Source organism: Akebia trifoliata, chromosome 10 (genome assembly GCF_017979445.1).
Source record: "Akebia trifoliata isolate Shusen 1 chromosome 10, ASM1797944v1, whole genome shotgun sequence".
Lineage (NCBI taxonomy): Eukaryota > Viridiplantae > Streptophyta > Magnoliopsida > Ranunculales > Lardizabalaceae > Akebia > Akebia trifoliata.
The window spans coordinates 22,902,981-22,916,402 of record NC_141384.1 but is presented as its reverse complement, the minus strand read 5'-3'; the positions used below and the strand labels follow the sequence as shown (position 1 = coordinate 22,916,402).

Genomic DNA, 13,422 nt, shown 5'->3' with positions numbered 1-13,422 from the left:
CCTCTTAAAGTGCCTAAATACAAAAAAATTCGAGTTTGTGATAACAGAAATACATGAAGGAATATGCGGAAATCATTCAGGAGGGCGGTCACTCACAAACAAAATAGTAACTCAAGGTTACTTATGGTCGAGAATGTAAGAAGATTGCAAGAAGTACGTCAAGATGTGTTATAAGTGTCAGAAGTATGGGCAGTTGAATCTCCAACCTGCAAACGAGCTTCACCTAATGAAGGCTCCTTGGCCATTCTCCATCTGGGGAATGGATATTGTCGGCCTTCTACCTCAGGGAAAGGAGTGTAAACTATTCATCTTGATAGCGATGAATTACTTTACCAAGTGGGTGGAAGCTACCCCCCTTACATGAATCGAGGAAGAGGTTATTAAGTTCACGTGGGAACATATCACAACTTGGTTCGGAATCCCTTACTCATTAATTTCGGACAACAGACATGGCTTAAGGGCGGTTGAGTACAGTCTTATTACAAGGAATATGGGATCCGTTCACTCTAGTCATCTCCGAGGTATCTACAGGGAAACAGGTAGGTAGAGGCTTCCAACAACACCATCCTCGACAACTTGAAGAAAAAGTTAACTGAGCATAAAAGGAGGTGGGTAGAAGAACTGCATAACGTACTGTGGACGTATTGAATGACACCCAGGAGGGTCACGAGGCTGACACCGTTTGCATTGGCGTATGGGACAGAAGCTGTTATCCCTACTAAGGTACAGGTCTCCACCACTAGGACGCAAGTCATTGAAACAAGCATGAACGAAGAAATGATAGCATGGAACCTGGATTGGTTGGAAGAAACTCAGGAGAGAGTGGTAGAAAGGCTTGCACGGTATCAACAACAGTTGAAGAGGTCCTATGGCAGGAAGGTACGGAGGAGAGAGTTCAAAGTCAGGAACATGATTTTAAGAAAGGTATTCGCAACACGAGGAAACTTAATAACGGGAAGCTAGGAGCTAATTGGGAAGGACCATATGTCATCTGTAAGGTCGGGAAAGCAATGGTTTATTACCTAAAAATAGTGATAGGAGATATAATCCCGACATCTTGGAATGCCTTCAATCTCAAAAGATAATATCACTAAAGCATTTATCTCCGAGCTCTATCACTTTCTATTATTCAAACAAAACCTTGGCCTTTCACTAGTTTTGAGTCCAACTGAGGAGTTGGTTTAGCGAAAAGCTTTGGCCCTTCATTGGTGTTGAGCCCAATTAAGAAATTGATTTAGCTAAAAGCTTTGGCTCTTTACTGGTGCTGAGTCCAACTAAGAAGTTGGTTTAGCGAAAAGCCTTAGCCCTTCACATGCGCCGAGCACGACTAAGGAATTGGTTTTGCAAAAAGTATTTGCCTATCACTAGCATCGAGCCCAACCAAGGGGTTGATTTGGCGGAAAAAGTCTTGGCCTTTCACTTGCCCTGAGCCCAATCGAGGGGTTAACAAAGTTAGCCTAACATAAGCCCTCGAGTGATTATATGATTTGTACCAAACCTGGGAGTCAACAAGTTTTTAGAAGATTTGGTCACGATGGGAAAAACGGAATCATATGAAATTTGGTAACCGCTCATTTTTTTATATTAAAATAACCGAGCAAGGCGTTATTAGGTCAATAATTTTGAGCGATTAGATTTGCATCGTGTAATAAAAAAAAATGGTTTCTTAAATGAAATATTGCAAAGGAAGACGAGCAAGCAAAATGGCAAAACTCTTTCATTGATAAAAATGTGCATTACATTACATATGGGGAAGATAAAAGTAAAAATTACAAAACCACTCAAGCATCGGTTTCACCAATGGCATCATTGGGGGCTTGCTCACCTGTCTGCTCAAAAGACACTGATGCATTTCTCTCGGCCATCTCAATTTTCTTCAGTTTAATTTTAAGTTTGTTGTATTCCTTCTCCCAAGTTAACTATGAAGCATCGAGCTGTTATTGTAGAGAGGCTAGTTGTTCTTCGAGCGCCTTCACCTTTTCCATATCTTTGGCCTCAAAGAGATCTTTAAGCAACGCAATCTCCCCCTCAGCCAATGCAAGGTGATCTTTCACCTGCTTCAGCTCAGACTTTGTGTCATCCAAATTGGTTTGAAGTTTAAGAGAATAAGACGTGGTGGCATCCCTCTCACTTTGGAGCTTCTTGGCATGCCCCTCAGCCTTGTCGAGGTCGGTCAGCGTCACATCCCTAGATTGACCAAGCTTGGCCATGGCATATTGTACCTAAGAAATTATCAAAAGACACAAGTGTTATAATTCGGAAAAAGGCGATGAGAAGGAGCCATGTATTAGAAAAGGAAAAATTGTCGGTTTAATTAAATCTTATCGAGAGTAAAACCTGAACAGTGTCATTGAAAAGCTTTGCTAGGTCCTCGGTGAAGAGCTTGTTGGTGATAGCCAGGTCTTTCGGGAGGACCAAGGATTGAAAGAAAGCACGCGCAACCTTGGATTGGGTTAGCACGAAATCTTGATCTGTGACAACCTAGCAGCCCACCAGCAAGCTGATCACCCAACTGATGGCCTAGGATTTGGATTCCCTATGCCCTGATGTAGCAGTAGAGGAAAGCCTGAGATGGCTCGACTGCGGGAAGAGGGGTAATAGTGATCATTGATGGGGGAGAAGATCGGGCAGTAAGAGCAACCGTCCTTAAGGGCTAGGTGTCGGTAGCCCTCCTAAGCCTCTTAATGGTTGGTCATCTTCGTCTCTAGTCTCAATTGGAAACACCTCCATCATCTCGTCCTCGAAATCATCTGAGTCGACGGTGGGGTAGGACGATTTGAACGAAGAGACATGTTTTCGTAGTAGGAGAGCTGAGGATCGAAGTTGGGTTGTGCAGCTTGACTCACCAGAAGGAAAGACTTTGTAGCTCAATGGTATAGATCTGGATTGGAAAGCAGATGGGTGATAATTACCGAGTCCCCGGTGACGTTTTCTTTCCTCGGACATGCATCAATGAAAAATGAGAAGTTAAAAACTCCATATAATCAAAGAAGAGTCGGAAAAAGGAAGAGCAAACAAATTCACCTTGGTGATTGAAGGAATTGAAGGCAAGAGGGCGAAGCTTGTCCCCTGGTGCACTCTGCCACTGACCAATTAATTTTATAGCTAACAAGAACCACTCCTTGTCCGAGTCGAGGAGCTCGAATAAGGATGACTTTCCTTTCTTCTTGGTTAAATAAAATCCTTGATTTTTAGGGTACCTCTTCAAGGCAAATTGAGCCCTGACATCGAGGAGTCCGAATTGCAGACCTTTGTCCAATCGAGCATTCATTTGCTCGAGACCATGGATCAAGCAGAAGAAGTTCCCGCTCATTTGGCCCAAAACCCTCCTGTAGAAGTTCAGTACCTCCCAAGTTAGTTTGCTTAAAGGAAATTAGAGGCCTGTCTTCAGTTGCCCCCAATATACCACGATAGTACCCGAGGAGAAATATTGAGAGGATGTGGGCTCGTCCATGTAAGACATACCCACATTATTAGGGACAACATAAGCTTCCCTAACCTCATATAGTAAAAGACGCGCGGGGGAATAGGTTTTCCCCCTAGCCATTGGGGGGTGAAGGTTTAAAACAAAAAAGGAGAGAAGAGATAACGAAATGAAAGAAAAGTTTCTTTTAAGAGGAGAAGGTCTTAATCTCTAACCTTGACAGAAAATAGTTGGGAAAGAGCTTGAAATGGACCAATGGGAGAACAAAAGTACTTTTGAGAGGGTGAATAGGAGAATGACATGTGTAAAGGTGAAGTGGTAGGTGAAAAGTGGACCTTGGTTCATTTGTAAATAACACATAAAGCAAGGGTGGAAGTATAATTTTGAAATGGACTAATGAGAGAACTCCATGTATGTACTTGAAGATTCCCACCTTTTTAGGGTATGATTGGAAATTCTCTCAACTTTATGAATTATTACCAAAGACCAAAGTATCTTTTTGGTTTGACCACACCTTTTGAGAAGGGCATTCTTGAGTTTTCACAAAGGGGGAGTTGACTCACCAATTAGATAATGCATTGGATATTGAGGGCTTATGAGAGATCAACATGTGTCATCTTTTGAGGGGGTGTGAAAGAATGAGCTTAGAATGGGCTTGGTGTTGGGCTTAGAGAATGGACTTCATCTTGGGCTTAGATTGGGTTAGAAAATGGATTTAGGTCATGGGTTTATAATGGCATTTGGTTTTGGGGTTAGGTTGGGCTAGGTAATGGATTTGGGTTATTGATTTTAGAATGTCATTGGGTTTAGGACTTAGAGAATGGGCTTGAATTTAGGTTAAAAGATGGACTTTGTTTTGGGCTTTAGATGGTGAGGGTATGGGTGATGGTGAGGGTAAAGGGAAAATGGATACGAATTTGGAGTGGGTTAGGGACAAGGTTGAGCATGCAAACTATATAACGTGATGCATGTATGCATGTATGCATGAGAATGATGCCACGTGGCAATGTGAACCCGTGATAGGTTTGAGTCCTTATTAGGAATTAATTCGAGAAAATTTGAGTTTTCCTAACGGGTTCGTGCAAATTGGGGTGTCTACATCGATGTTGGGAAGATTTGAACCCAGGTCTTTGATATCATCACTCATATACTTTACCAAGTAAGCTAGTTGGCAACTACCCAAAAATGAAATATTAAGTAAGTTTTCTTCTACTCCAATTCAAGTCAATTCTACTTCAAATACCTGATCTAATGTCAATGATGTATAACACGTTGGTCTTCATGAAGATTTAATTATATCCGATGCTTATAAAAAAAATTAGAGATAATCAAAGATCCAACATTAATGTCGATGCTCGTGTTCAATTTTTTTGGTTGATAATTAATAAAATAAGTATTAATATTTTGCGGAGTTTTTTTATTGGAGTCGATACATTAGTGTTGGTATGATCGCACTCAATAAGTATTTACAGGAATCAGATAGCAATATTTAACCCACTACTCTTAGGGTTGTAACTTTGGTGTGTTGGAGGGTCAACCTAGGCTCAACCCAAGTTGTAGAATCCTCAATCCGAGCTCAACGCAGCCTGACCATCGGGTTAAAGCTCAACTCGATATTGAGCTTCTAAAATCAGGTGAGCTCAGGTTAACCCAAGTCCAGTAATTTGGGCAGGTTGGGTGTGGGCTCATTTCATTGATTAACAAATAAATTTGAATTTATATTTTAAAAAAGAAATATAACATAAAAAATAAAACCACTAGTAAATAAATTTGCACACAATCTCTAAATCCATCATTTAAATAATATTTAGACATGTCATATTAAACCATATCTTACATTAATAACTACTAATTGTCTATAAGCCACCCTAATGAGATAAAATCAAAAAACTAGAATTTAAAAAATTCTCCATGATATTTCCCTCCAATCTTTAGTTCTTAATGTCAATCACATTCCTAAATAATAAAACAAAACATAAATAAGATGGTTAGAACATATAAATTATCTAAGGGATAGTACTCATAATACAAGACTTGCAAAATTTTATTCAAAGATTATCTCAATGGATGTTTCCTCTGTGGTAACACTTTAAGTTGAAGCTCCATGAAAGAGAGTTTCAATATCGTCCGTTATAGTTCCAAAATGAAATTTTATGACATCTATAAAAAGAAATATATAGGGATAAATTAAAAATAATTAAAAGAATGGAATTAAGTTTACCTAACTCTAACTCCTCAAGATCTTATAAGTTTTCTTTAATTTCAATAGATGTTGACGAAGTCCTCAACCAATCTTGAGCATAAACCAAACATTCCACAATTTTTGGAGTCAGGGAACTTCTAAATGGGTTAAGTATGTGATCCCGATAGTAAAAGTTGATTCAAAAGCAACAATTGATAAAGGAATTGATAAAAGGACATGTGTCATGTGAGAGAGTACACAATATATAGAAACTTTTAATTTTCACAAACTCAAAATGAAAAAGTTAGGCAACTCCTTTTCAACACACTCTTCCAAATACCTATCCAATTCAGATTTTATTGCCAAACTTTCTTCCGTTTTAAGAAGTTGCGCAAATCTTCTTTAATTTCATCAAGTACAATACTTGCATCTCCCACATCTTATGTTTGATCTTTATTTTCATGTTGACATGAATCGACTTCCATTAGTGAAGACACATCCAATGATGAGTAGTATTGGTATAAGCGATTTAAGACAACTTTGACATTTTAAATCAACTCATCAACCTTGCTACCATAATAAAATTTTAAAAAATGAAATTTCACATAGGCCAACTTATAGCAAAGATCCAAAATCACTGCAAGAATCAACAACCGATTAACTTTGTTTATGTTGCGATATTTTTCAAATTTTTCTTTCATTCTTATAGTCGTATTTCTGAAAGAAAAAAAAAACACATTTTCACTATCAAGAATAGAGATTGAATTATATTTACCTCATGAAAATACGAATAATGCTGAAGTGGGCTCAAGCTGGAACTTCATATCGCACTTTTTGACGTAAAAGTGTATGGGAACCATAGATTCTTTTCATCGCGATACAAGCAAAAAAGCATCTATGGCTCCTATCCACTTTCACATCAAGAAGTGAGGTTCCAGCTTGTGGTCACTCCAGCACAACTCTAAATTTTATTTTCGGATTTGATCGGTTTGACCCGTCGGTCAGGCCAATTTAGACCGATCCGAACGGTCTTACGGGTCAACGATGGGTCCAGTTTTTAAAACATTCACCTAAGCCACCTTCAGAGTTACGGTTAACTGTTGTTTAACTGTAAAGTAAAGGCACTAGTAGATGACAGTGGGGCCACAGATTTCGGTCAATTTGGTGATCATTCGGGGTACTTTGGTCAATTGATCAGCTTTGGATAAACCCATCTTCTTTCCCAAAGATTTCAAAACTAACCAGACTAACTGTCCACCAAGAGCTTGCAAATCCCCTAAAAAAAACACTCAAAATTCTATAAAAAAACCCTAATTGTGAAAATCTGAAAACCCTAGAAACCATGTTTTCACTATCAATTTTGAACAGAAACCCTAAAATTCTGCCCGTAATAGTTTTCTCCTCATCTTCTTCTTCAAGAACTTCGATGTTCTCTCTATCTTCTCCGTCAGTCCCTCAAAGAATTTCTTCTTTATCTCCTCTTAAAGGGAAGTTTTTATTTTGCACAACTCATCAAAAAACGAATTCGAATTCTCCTAATCCTCTCAGAATTCATTCTCATGTAAGTTCTCAGCAACATTTGCTCTCAATTTTATTTCCTTTTTCTTTTTCCTTTAAATTTTCTCTTTCCTCATGAAATTTTGGTTAATTTTGAACACTTTTGTTTTTTTTTTTTTACTTTGATTTATCTGTTTCGGTCTGTTTTAATGGAGAAAGATGTATTCTTTTTTGTTCTCATTTTATGCAACTTGTTAATGGCTTTGAGGAACAGTTTTTGCACTGCCCGCGCAGATTTCTTCTGTGGATAGACCTCTTTTTATTGCTATTTTGGTGGGCTTGCTTGGCTAATCCAGACCGTCCATATGGTAAGAGGACTTTCTGGATTGGCCACGTGGACCTTTACCATCTTCCCCACAGTGAATGACAGCCATTGAAATTGTTAATTTTTTACGAAAAGAAAAAAAATGTGGAAGAACCCTCCGTCATTTTTCAATATCTAAATTTAAACTCACCCATTGAGAAAGGGTGAGGTGGTGCCGAAACACATGGGGCCAATTTAGGGTGCCACCTCAGATGCCACATGTCAAAAACCCAAGCTGTCTAAAGGAATTTTTTTTAGGATTGTTTATATGATCAGTTGCTGTTGGAGCATGCATGGCTGCAACGGCAGCCTAGGCATTGTTAAGGTTGTTTGTGTAATGTGGCAGGGCCATCTGACATTTCAAGTATTATTTGAACTAATCTTCACATAAATTATTAAGCATTTGTAGGCATTAATATCTGTTGAAATATTGAATTTAAAGAAGAAGTACCATTGTTGTATAGAGTTATACGCTTGTAAATACCAACTAAAGACCTCAAACCAAGTCTGCTTGAGTACTTGATCAAGTTTTTCTTAGTTCAACAAGTTTAGCATATACTAAGTGTTTTTGTCAATGTTTCGCACTATGGCCCTGCTTGGTACACTACAAATGATTTGCACTGCAAATGTTTTGCAATGCATATGGTTTGCGATGAATTATTTACTATTGCTTGGTAACTATCGGGAAATCGCTTGCGAATCTTTTTTGTGATTGGTTGATCTTTGCAATAAAAAATTTCATTGTGATTTTGCAAATGATTTGCGGCACTTTTTGTGCCGTGCCACAAATCATTTGCTGAAATTTCTTAAGAATTTAGGTGATCAATACAAAATTTTGCAATGCAAATCATTTGCATTGTGTAACCAAGCACTAGTAAAATTGATTTCAGAAAATTATTTGCCTTTGCAAATGATTTGCAGCATACCAAGCAGGGCCATATATTTTTTGAAGTACAAATGTGACTTTGGATAGAGTGGAATGGAAGAATGAGATTTTTTAACTGACCCCACATCTTTGCATAGTTTTTGAATTACAAATGTGAAACTTTTGAGAATTCAAGAACCTTGTCAATAACTTATACTTGAGTCTACTAAAGGCTCTTTGTAAATTCCACTTGGATTTTCTGATTTCGTACTTCCCAACTTGTTATTTGGTTTTTGTAAGAAGTTGGTTCCCATAAAACTTTCCAAATATAGAATGAATGTGAAGAAAATTAGGTTTTGGCAGAGTTCACTGATTTGTTGTTTGTTTGAGTTGTTTTAACATTATTCGTGAATATAAAACTTTCTCCAATGTGCGGCTGAAAAGTGTGCCAGTTTCTGTTTGTTAAACTGGCACTGTGACCCTTTATTATGTCAAAATTCGTCCAAAAATGTGTTCACAACGTACTTGTTTGAAAATTTAGATTCTGCTAAACTAAATTTTATATATTAACTCTGTAGGTTTTACAGGATATAGAAAAAAGAACAATAGCCCAATTGAAATACTAAAAAACTGCATTACCATCACTTGATTGCTTTATTGGAAGCATCTTAAACACTTCAATTGAAAATTCTAAAAAACTGCATTCTTCTCGATGTATTTTCATCATTGTCTAACTTCTCTAATCTATCTCGAGCATTTTTCACTCTACTACTTGTCTCCACGCAGAAACTTGTTAAATGGTGTTGTGTATCAAGATGGTCTAAACTCTTGAGCTTTCGAGCAGTTGGAAATGAATTATTAAGTTATTAATCATGTCTATGTTAATACCTAGAGATTTTAAGTTATTAATTTGCCTTTTATTGTGGAGGAAGGCAGATATCCAAAAGAGAAATGAAGATGAAATGCTTATTATCAACAAATCATGAAGGCAAGTCCTTGTTCTCTTTCATGATTCATTTTGTTTCTTTGTGTAGTAATTTTAGTTCTTGCCTGTGTCTTAATAGTTTATTTTGAATTTATAGAAGAAACAATAAAGGGCATGCCGAAGATCTGTGGTCCATCATCCTCAATTAAATGTAGTGATACAATTCATGCAGTCCTCCTAGTTATCAATCTGGACCATTCCATCGTAGGCCATCTCTTGGATGGGGCATAGCCAAGAATTAGATCAACCTTAATGGTCTTCAAGAAGCCAATAGTAACCAATCAAAAAAAAAAAAATCTGATAACAAAGATGAGCTTAAAAGGAGCCCATACATTGGATAGCTAGAAACCCGCTATCTTATCTTGGTTGCACCTTGTTCGTGGTATGGTCTATTGATTTAATGGTCCAGGTCGATAAGCAGTAGGTCATGAAGACCTAGAGTCTATCAAGATATTTTTTCCAAAATAATACGTTGGTTATAATCACGAAAGTGATTGCCACAATGACCTAAAAAAAAATTCTGAAAGGCACCCACATGTCCCTTTAAATGCTGGATATGTTGTTGAATAAGATATTAGAGTACACTACTCTCTAAAAGATGAAAAAATGCTTGTGACAAAGATGCTACTTCGCAAACTAATGAGTCCAACATCAGGTTTTAAAATATACTGTTATTTACAAATGATTTAAAGGTTTTTTGCCATCCCTTTGCATTCCCATGTCATAATGTGGTATACCAAAACAGTCGTGGCCTCAGTTCTCATTCTGTTGAATTTTAGATTTAATATTTGTACGAATTTGACTTAACGTCCAAAAGTTCTGAATAACCTTGATTACTGGTTGGCCAAGTCAATGATTAGTTCCTTCATGTTACACTCAGTACTTCAATCCCAACTATACTGATTCAACTGGTTATGCCCAGTCTGTAGACTAGCTTTTAGTACTTCAGTTTTGAATATATTATTTTCCATTTACCCAATAAAAATCATCTATTATTTTCTCAATTTGTGCAGGTAATAGAGGGAGGTTGCTCTTTCTATTCATACTTCATAAAATAAGTATCTTTATTTCTACCCAATCCACCATCACTCTTACAAAATTGATCTGCTCCTCTCTAATTATTCTGTTTTCTACATTACATTTTTCTATGCTTTAAGGTATAACCGATAATCGTTGAATCTTATGACCGTGTTGCAGATTTCTATTGGGACTCATTGATCAGCGAGGATACTAAAATGGCGAAAAAGCCATTGTCATGGGTGTCTGCTGCCTCATGTGGAGCAATGACATGGTTGAGTTCTGCACAATTTGCACAATCGAGTGAAGAAACAAAAATGAATGTGGTTTATGAGGTCGGGGAGTTCTTTGAATTGGGAATTCAACTTTCTTACCTACTTTTACTATTAGGCTTGCTTGGGGCTGGTACCTTTTTTGTAATTCGCCAAGTCGTCGTTCGTAGAGAACTTGACCTTTCAGCTAAAGAATTGCAGGTAAGCAATCATTTTCTTTTTTTTCCTTATGAAATTGTGGCTTAATTTCATGAAACATGTTCCTCATCTCGAAATTGAGTTTTTTGTTTGTTGCTGGACTCATAATGAAGTAGAAAAATGCTAATCATTGTAATGTTTGATAGGGAAGACCATGTAATGGTCATTGGTGTGTTAATGTTGAGATTTTAGACTTTTAGAAGTCTAAAATTTAATATTTATCATCCGTTATTTAAATACTGGACATAACTTTCATCTTACAATTCCATTTATTGAGATACTGTCTATGTTTGCAATTTGCTTCTCATTTTGTTTTTGGATTTTTAGGAGCAAGTACGAAGTGGTGATGCTAGTGCCACCGAGTACTTCGAACTTGGTGCAGTGATGCTGAGGAGGAAAGTCTACCCGGCTGCAACTAAATACTTGCTCCAAGCGATTGAGAAATGGGATGGAGATGATCAAGATCTTGCGCAGGTATGATATTATCTTCGTCCTTGGACATTTTTTTAGGCATTTTCATAATATCGTTCGGGTTGTTATTCTATATGCATTACTACCCAATCAAATTGCCTCAAGAGTCATCATAAATATTCCGATAGAAGAAGAGTCTATGAATTGGAAATTCAGGATATCTCTTGACATGATTTGGTGATGTTCCTCTGTACTTGGATTATAATCAGATCTAGACCACAAAGAAACAATTAAATGATAAAAAGGCCATTCAAACAAGCAATATAAAACCCAATTTATTAATCCCAAATTGGGCTCCCAAACCCCAAATAGATGGGAAAAACCTCAAATTACAGATCCCATAACAATTAAATGATATATGGATTATCCCAGGCACGAAATGATGAATTAACCAATAAATGTATCCCAAAATGACTAGTCACCACAACTGATGAAAAAATGGAAATTTAAATTTGAGATCTTTACCCGAAAATGCAGATAGAATGGGATAAATCAGAACTTCTCAAATCGATGAACTCAACAAGATGGATGGCACCACAAGCTCAGTGAAACAGTAGACAAGGATGGAGATGATTCTCACATAGTGAATCAGAGTTGAAGAGTGTTGAAAATGGGGGTGGAACATTGGTTTTGGCAAAGCATCACATCCAATACTGGTGCTAAACTCTAAAGAAGGAAGCACAAGGGCTGTTCTTCAATACTTAGCAAAATGAAAAAGAATTATCTTGAATGGGCTCATCTCATCTCTATCTATTTCATAGAAAAACCCTAACTGTAATTGTTCTAAAGCACGATGACTACTGAATCAAATGGAAACAATTCGGTACCACAATTCCTAAATCTTAAATTGAATGATTTTTTAATTTTTCTTTTTATTATTAATTTGTCCTCATTTTAATGTGTTGTATTTTCCAAATTTCAAAATGGACCTCCGTCAATGCAACCAGGCGTGGAACTATTCATTTTCTTTTCTCTAAATCCATCGTCTTTTTTTCCTCATCGGGTGTACAATATAAGACTAATATCTTAATTCCCCATATCTTACTATGTTTATACAGATGATTTGATGTAACCGTGCCTCTTGAAATCACACTGTATATGATACCTTGTATCCATGTACACACATGCCCATTTTGAAGTTATCTTACTAATGGTCATGTTCTCAAAAGAAATTCGAAGTAGCTTATTGTTACTTTTCATTGCCCATTTCTATTATTTTCATTTTTCTACTGGTATATCATTGGCATTTTGAAATAACAATATTGTTAGAGCTTGATTTCTGCAGCCCTGCTGATAGGTTTCATTTTTGTTTTATTGTTCTTATCAAACGTATGATCAGGTTTACAATGCCCTTGGTGTTTGCTATGTCCGTGACGAGAAACTTGACAAGGGAATCACTCAGTTAGAGAAAGCTGTAAAGCTTCAACCTGGCTACGTCACAGCTTGGAACAACCTTGGTGATGCCTATGAGAAGAAGAAAGACTTGAAAGCTGCTCTAAAGGCATTTGAAGAAGTTCTTCTTTTTGATCCTAACAACAAGATGGCACGACCAAGGCGAGATTCTCTGAAGGAACGTGTGCAAATGTACAAGGGAGTTGCTTTGAAATCGAAGAATGTTCCTTTGAAGTCAAAGGAGAGGTAATTTTCTACGACATTGTGTAAATTCACATACAGTGTTGTAATTTTGACACTGATCAATTCTCCATTTGGAAGGTGGACTCTCAGTTGGATTCTCAGTAGCAATTTATATGTTCGTTTCACTTGTTTTTCACCGACTTGGTTGAATTGGAATCAAATGCTGAAAAACTTTGTTCCCATTTTGGACCGGTCATGGGGTGTATGACTAACCCAAGTTTCGTAAGGGGGTATTAGAGCGTGTTACCATGAGACAAAAGGTCCATTTTCATTGAAACCTATATTGTGAAGAGCATTTGCTGCTGCAGAATAAACCAATTTGAGAAGTTGCCAACTGAAACAGGCTCAAATGGCTATCTGATGATTCTTTGGAGGTCATTATATTGGGAAATGAAGCAAAACTCGAAATTGAATTAGTGAGCATGGGTTTCAACCCTTTACTAAAATGAAATTTTCGAACTCAACTCATTAGAAATTTTTTGAAAATTTGATTTTCATTTGTTACAACAGTG

General features: G+C 37.1%; 1 protein-coding gene across 4 annotated transcripts; it reads left to right on the top strand.

Annotated features, from left to right (window-relative positions):
• The first annotated feature begins 6,828 nt into the window (after positions 1 to 6,828).
• LOC147393311 (Tetratricopeptide repeat (TPR)-like superfamily protein) lies at positions 6,829 to 13,046 on the top strand. 4 transcript variants are annotated; one of them, XM_086456435.1, is made up of 6 exons: positions 6,829 to 7,167; positions 9,269 to 9,320; positions 10,331 to 10,375; positions 10,515 to 10,807; positions 11,132 to 11,278; positions 12,615 to 13,046. In XM_086456435.1, the coding sequence occupies exons 1-6, from the start codon at positions 6,949 to 6,951 to the stop codon at positions 12,915 to 12,917; spliced, it is 1,059 nt and encodes a 352-aa protein (XP_086312561.1). In that variant the 5' UTR covers positions 6,829 to 6,948; the 3' UTR covers positions 12,918 to 13,046. The 4 variants fall into 4 exon arrangements, with proteins under 4 accessions (XP_086312561.1, XP_086312562.1, XP_086312563.1 ...); XM_086456437.1 differs by having other exon boundaries at positions 7,057 to 7,167; positions 9,265 to 9,320; XM_086456436.1 differs by lacking the exon at positions 10,331 to 10,375 and having other exon boundaries at positions 6,830 to 7,167.
• The last annotated feature ends 376 nt before the right edge of the window (positions 13,047 to 13,422 follow it).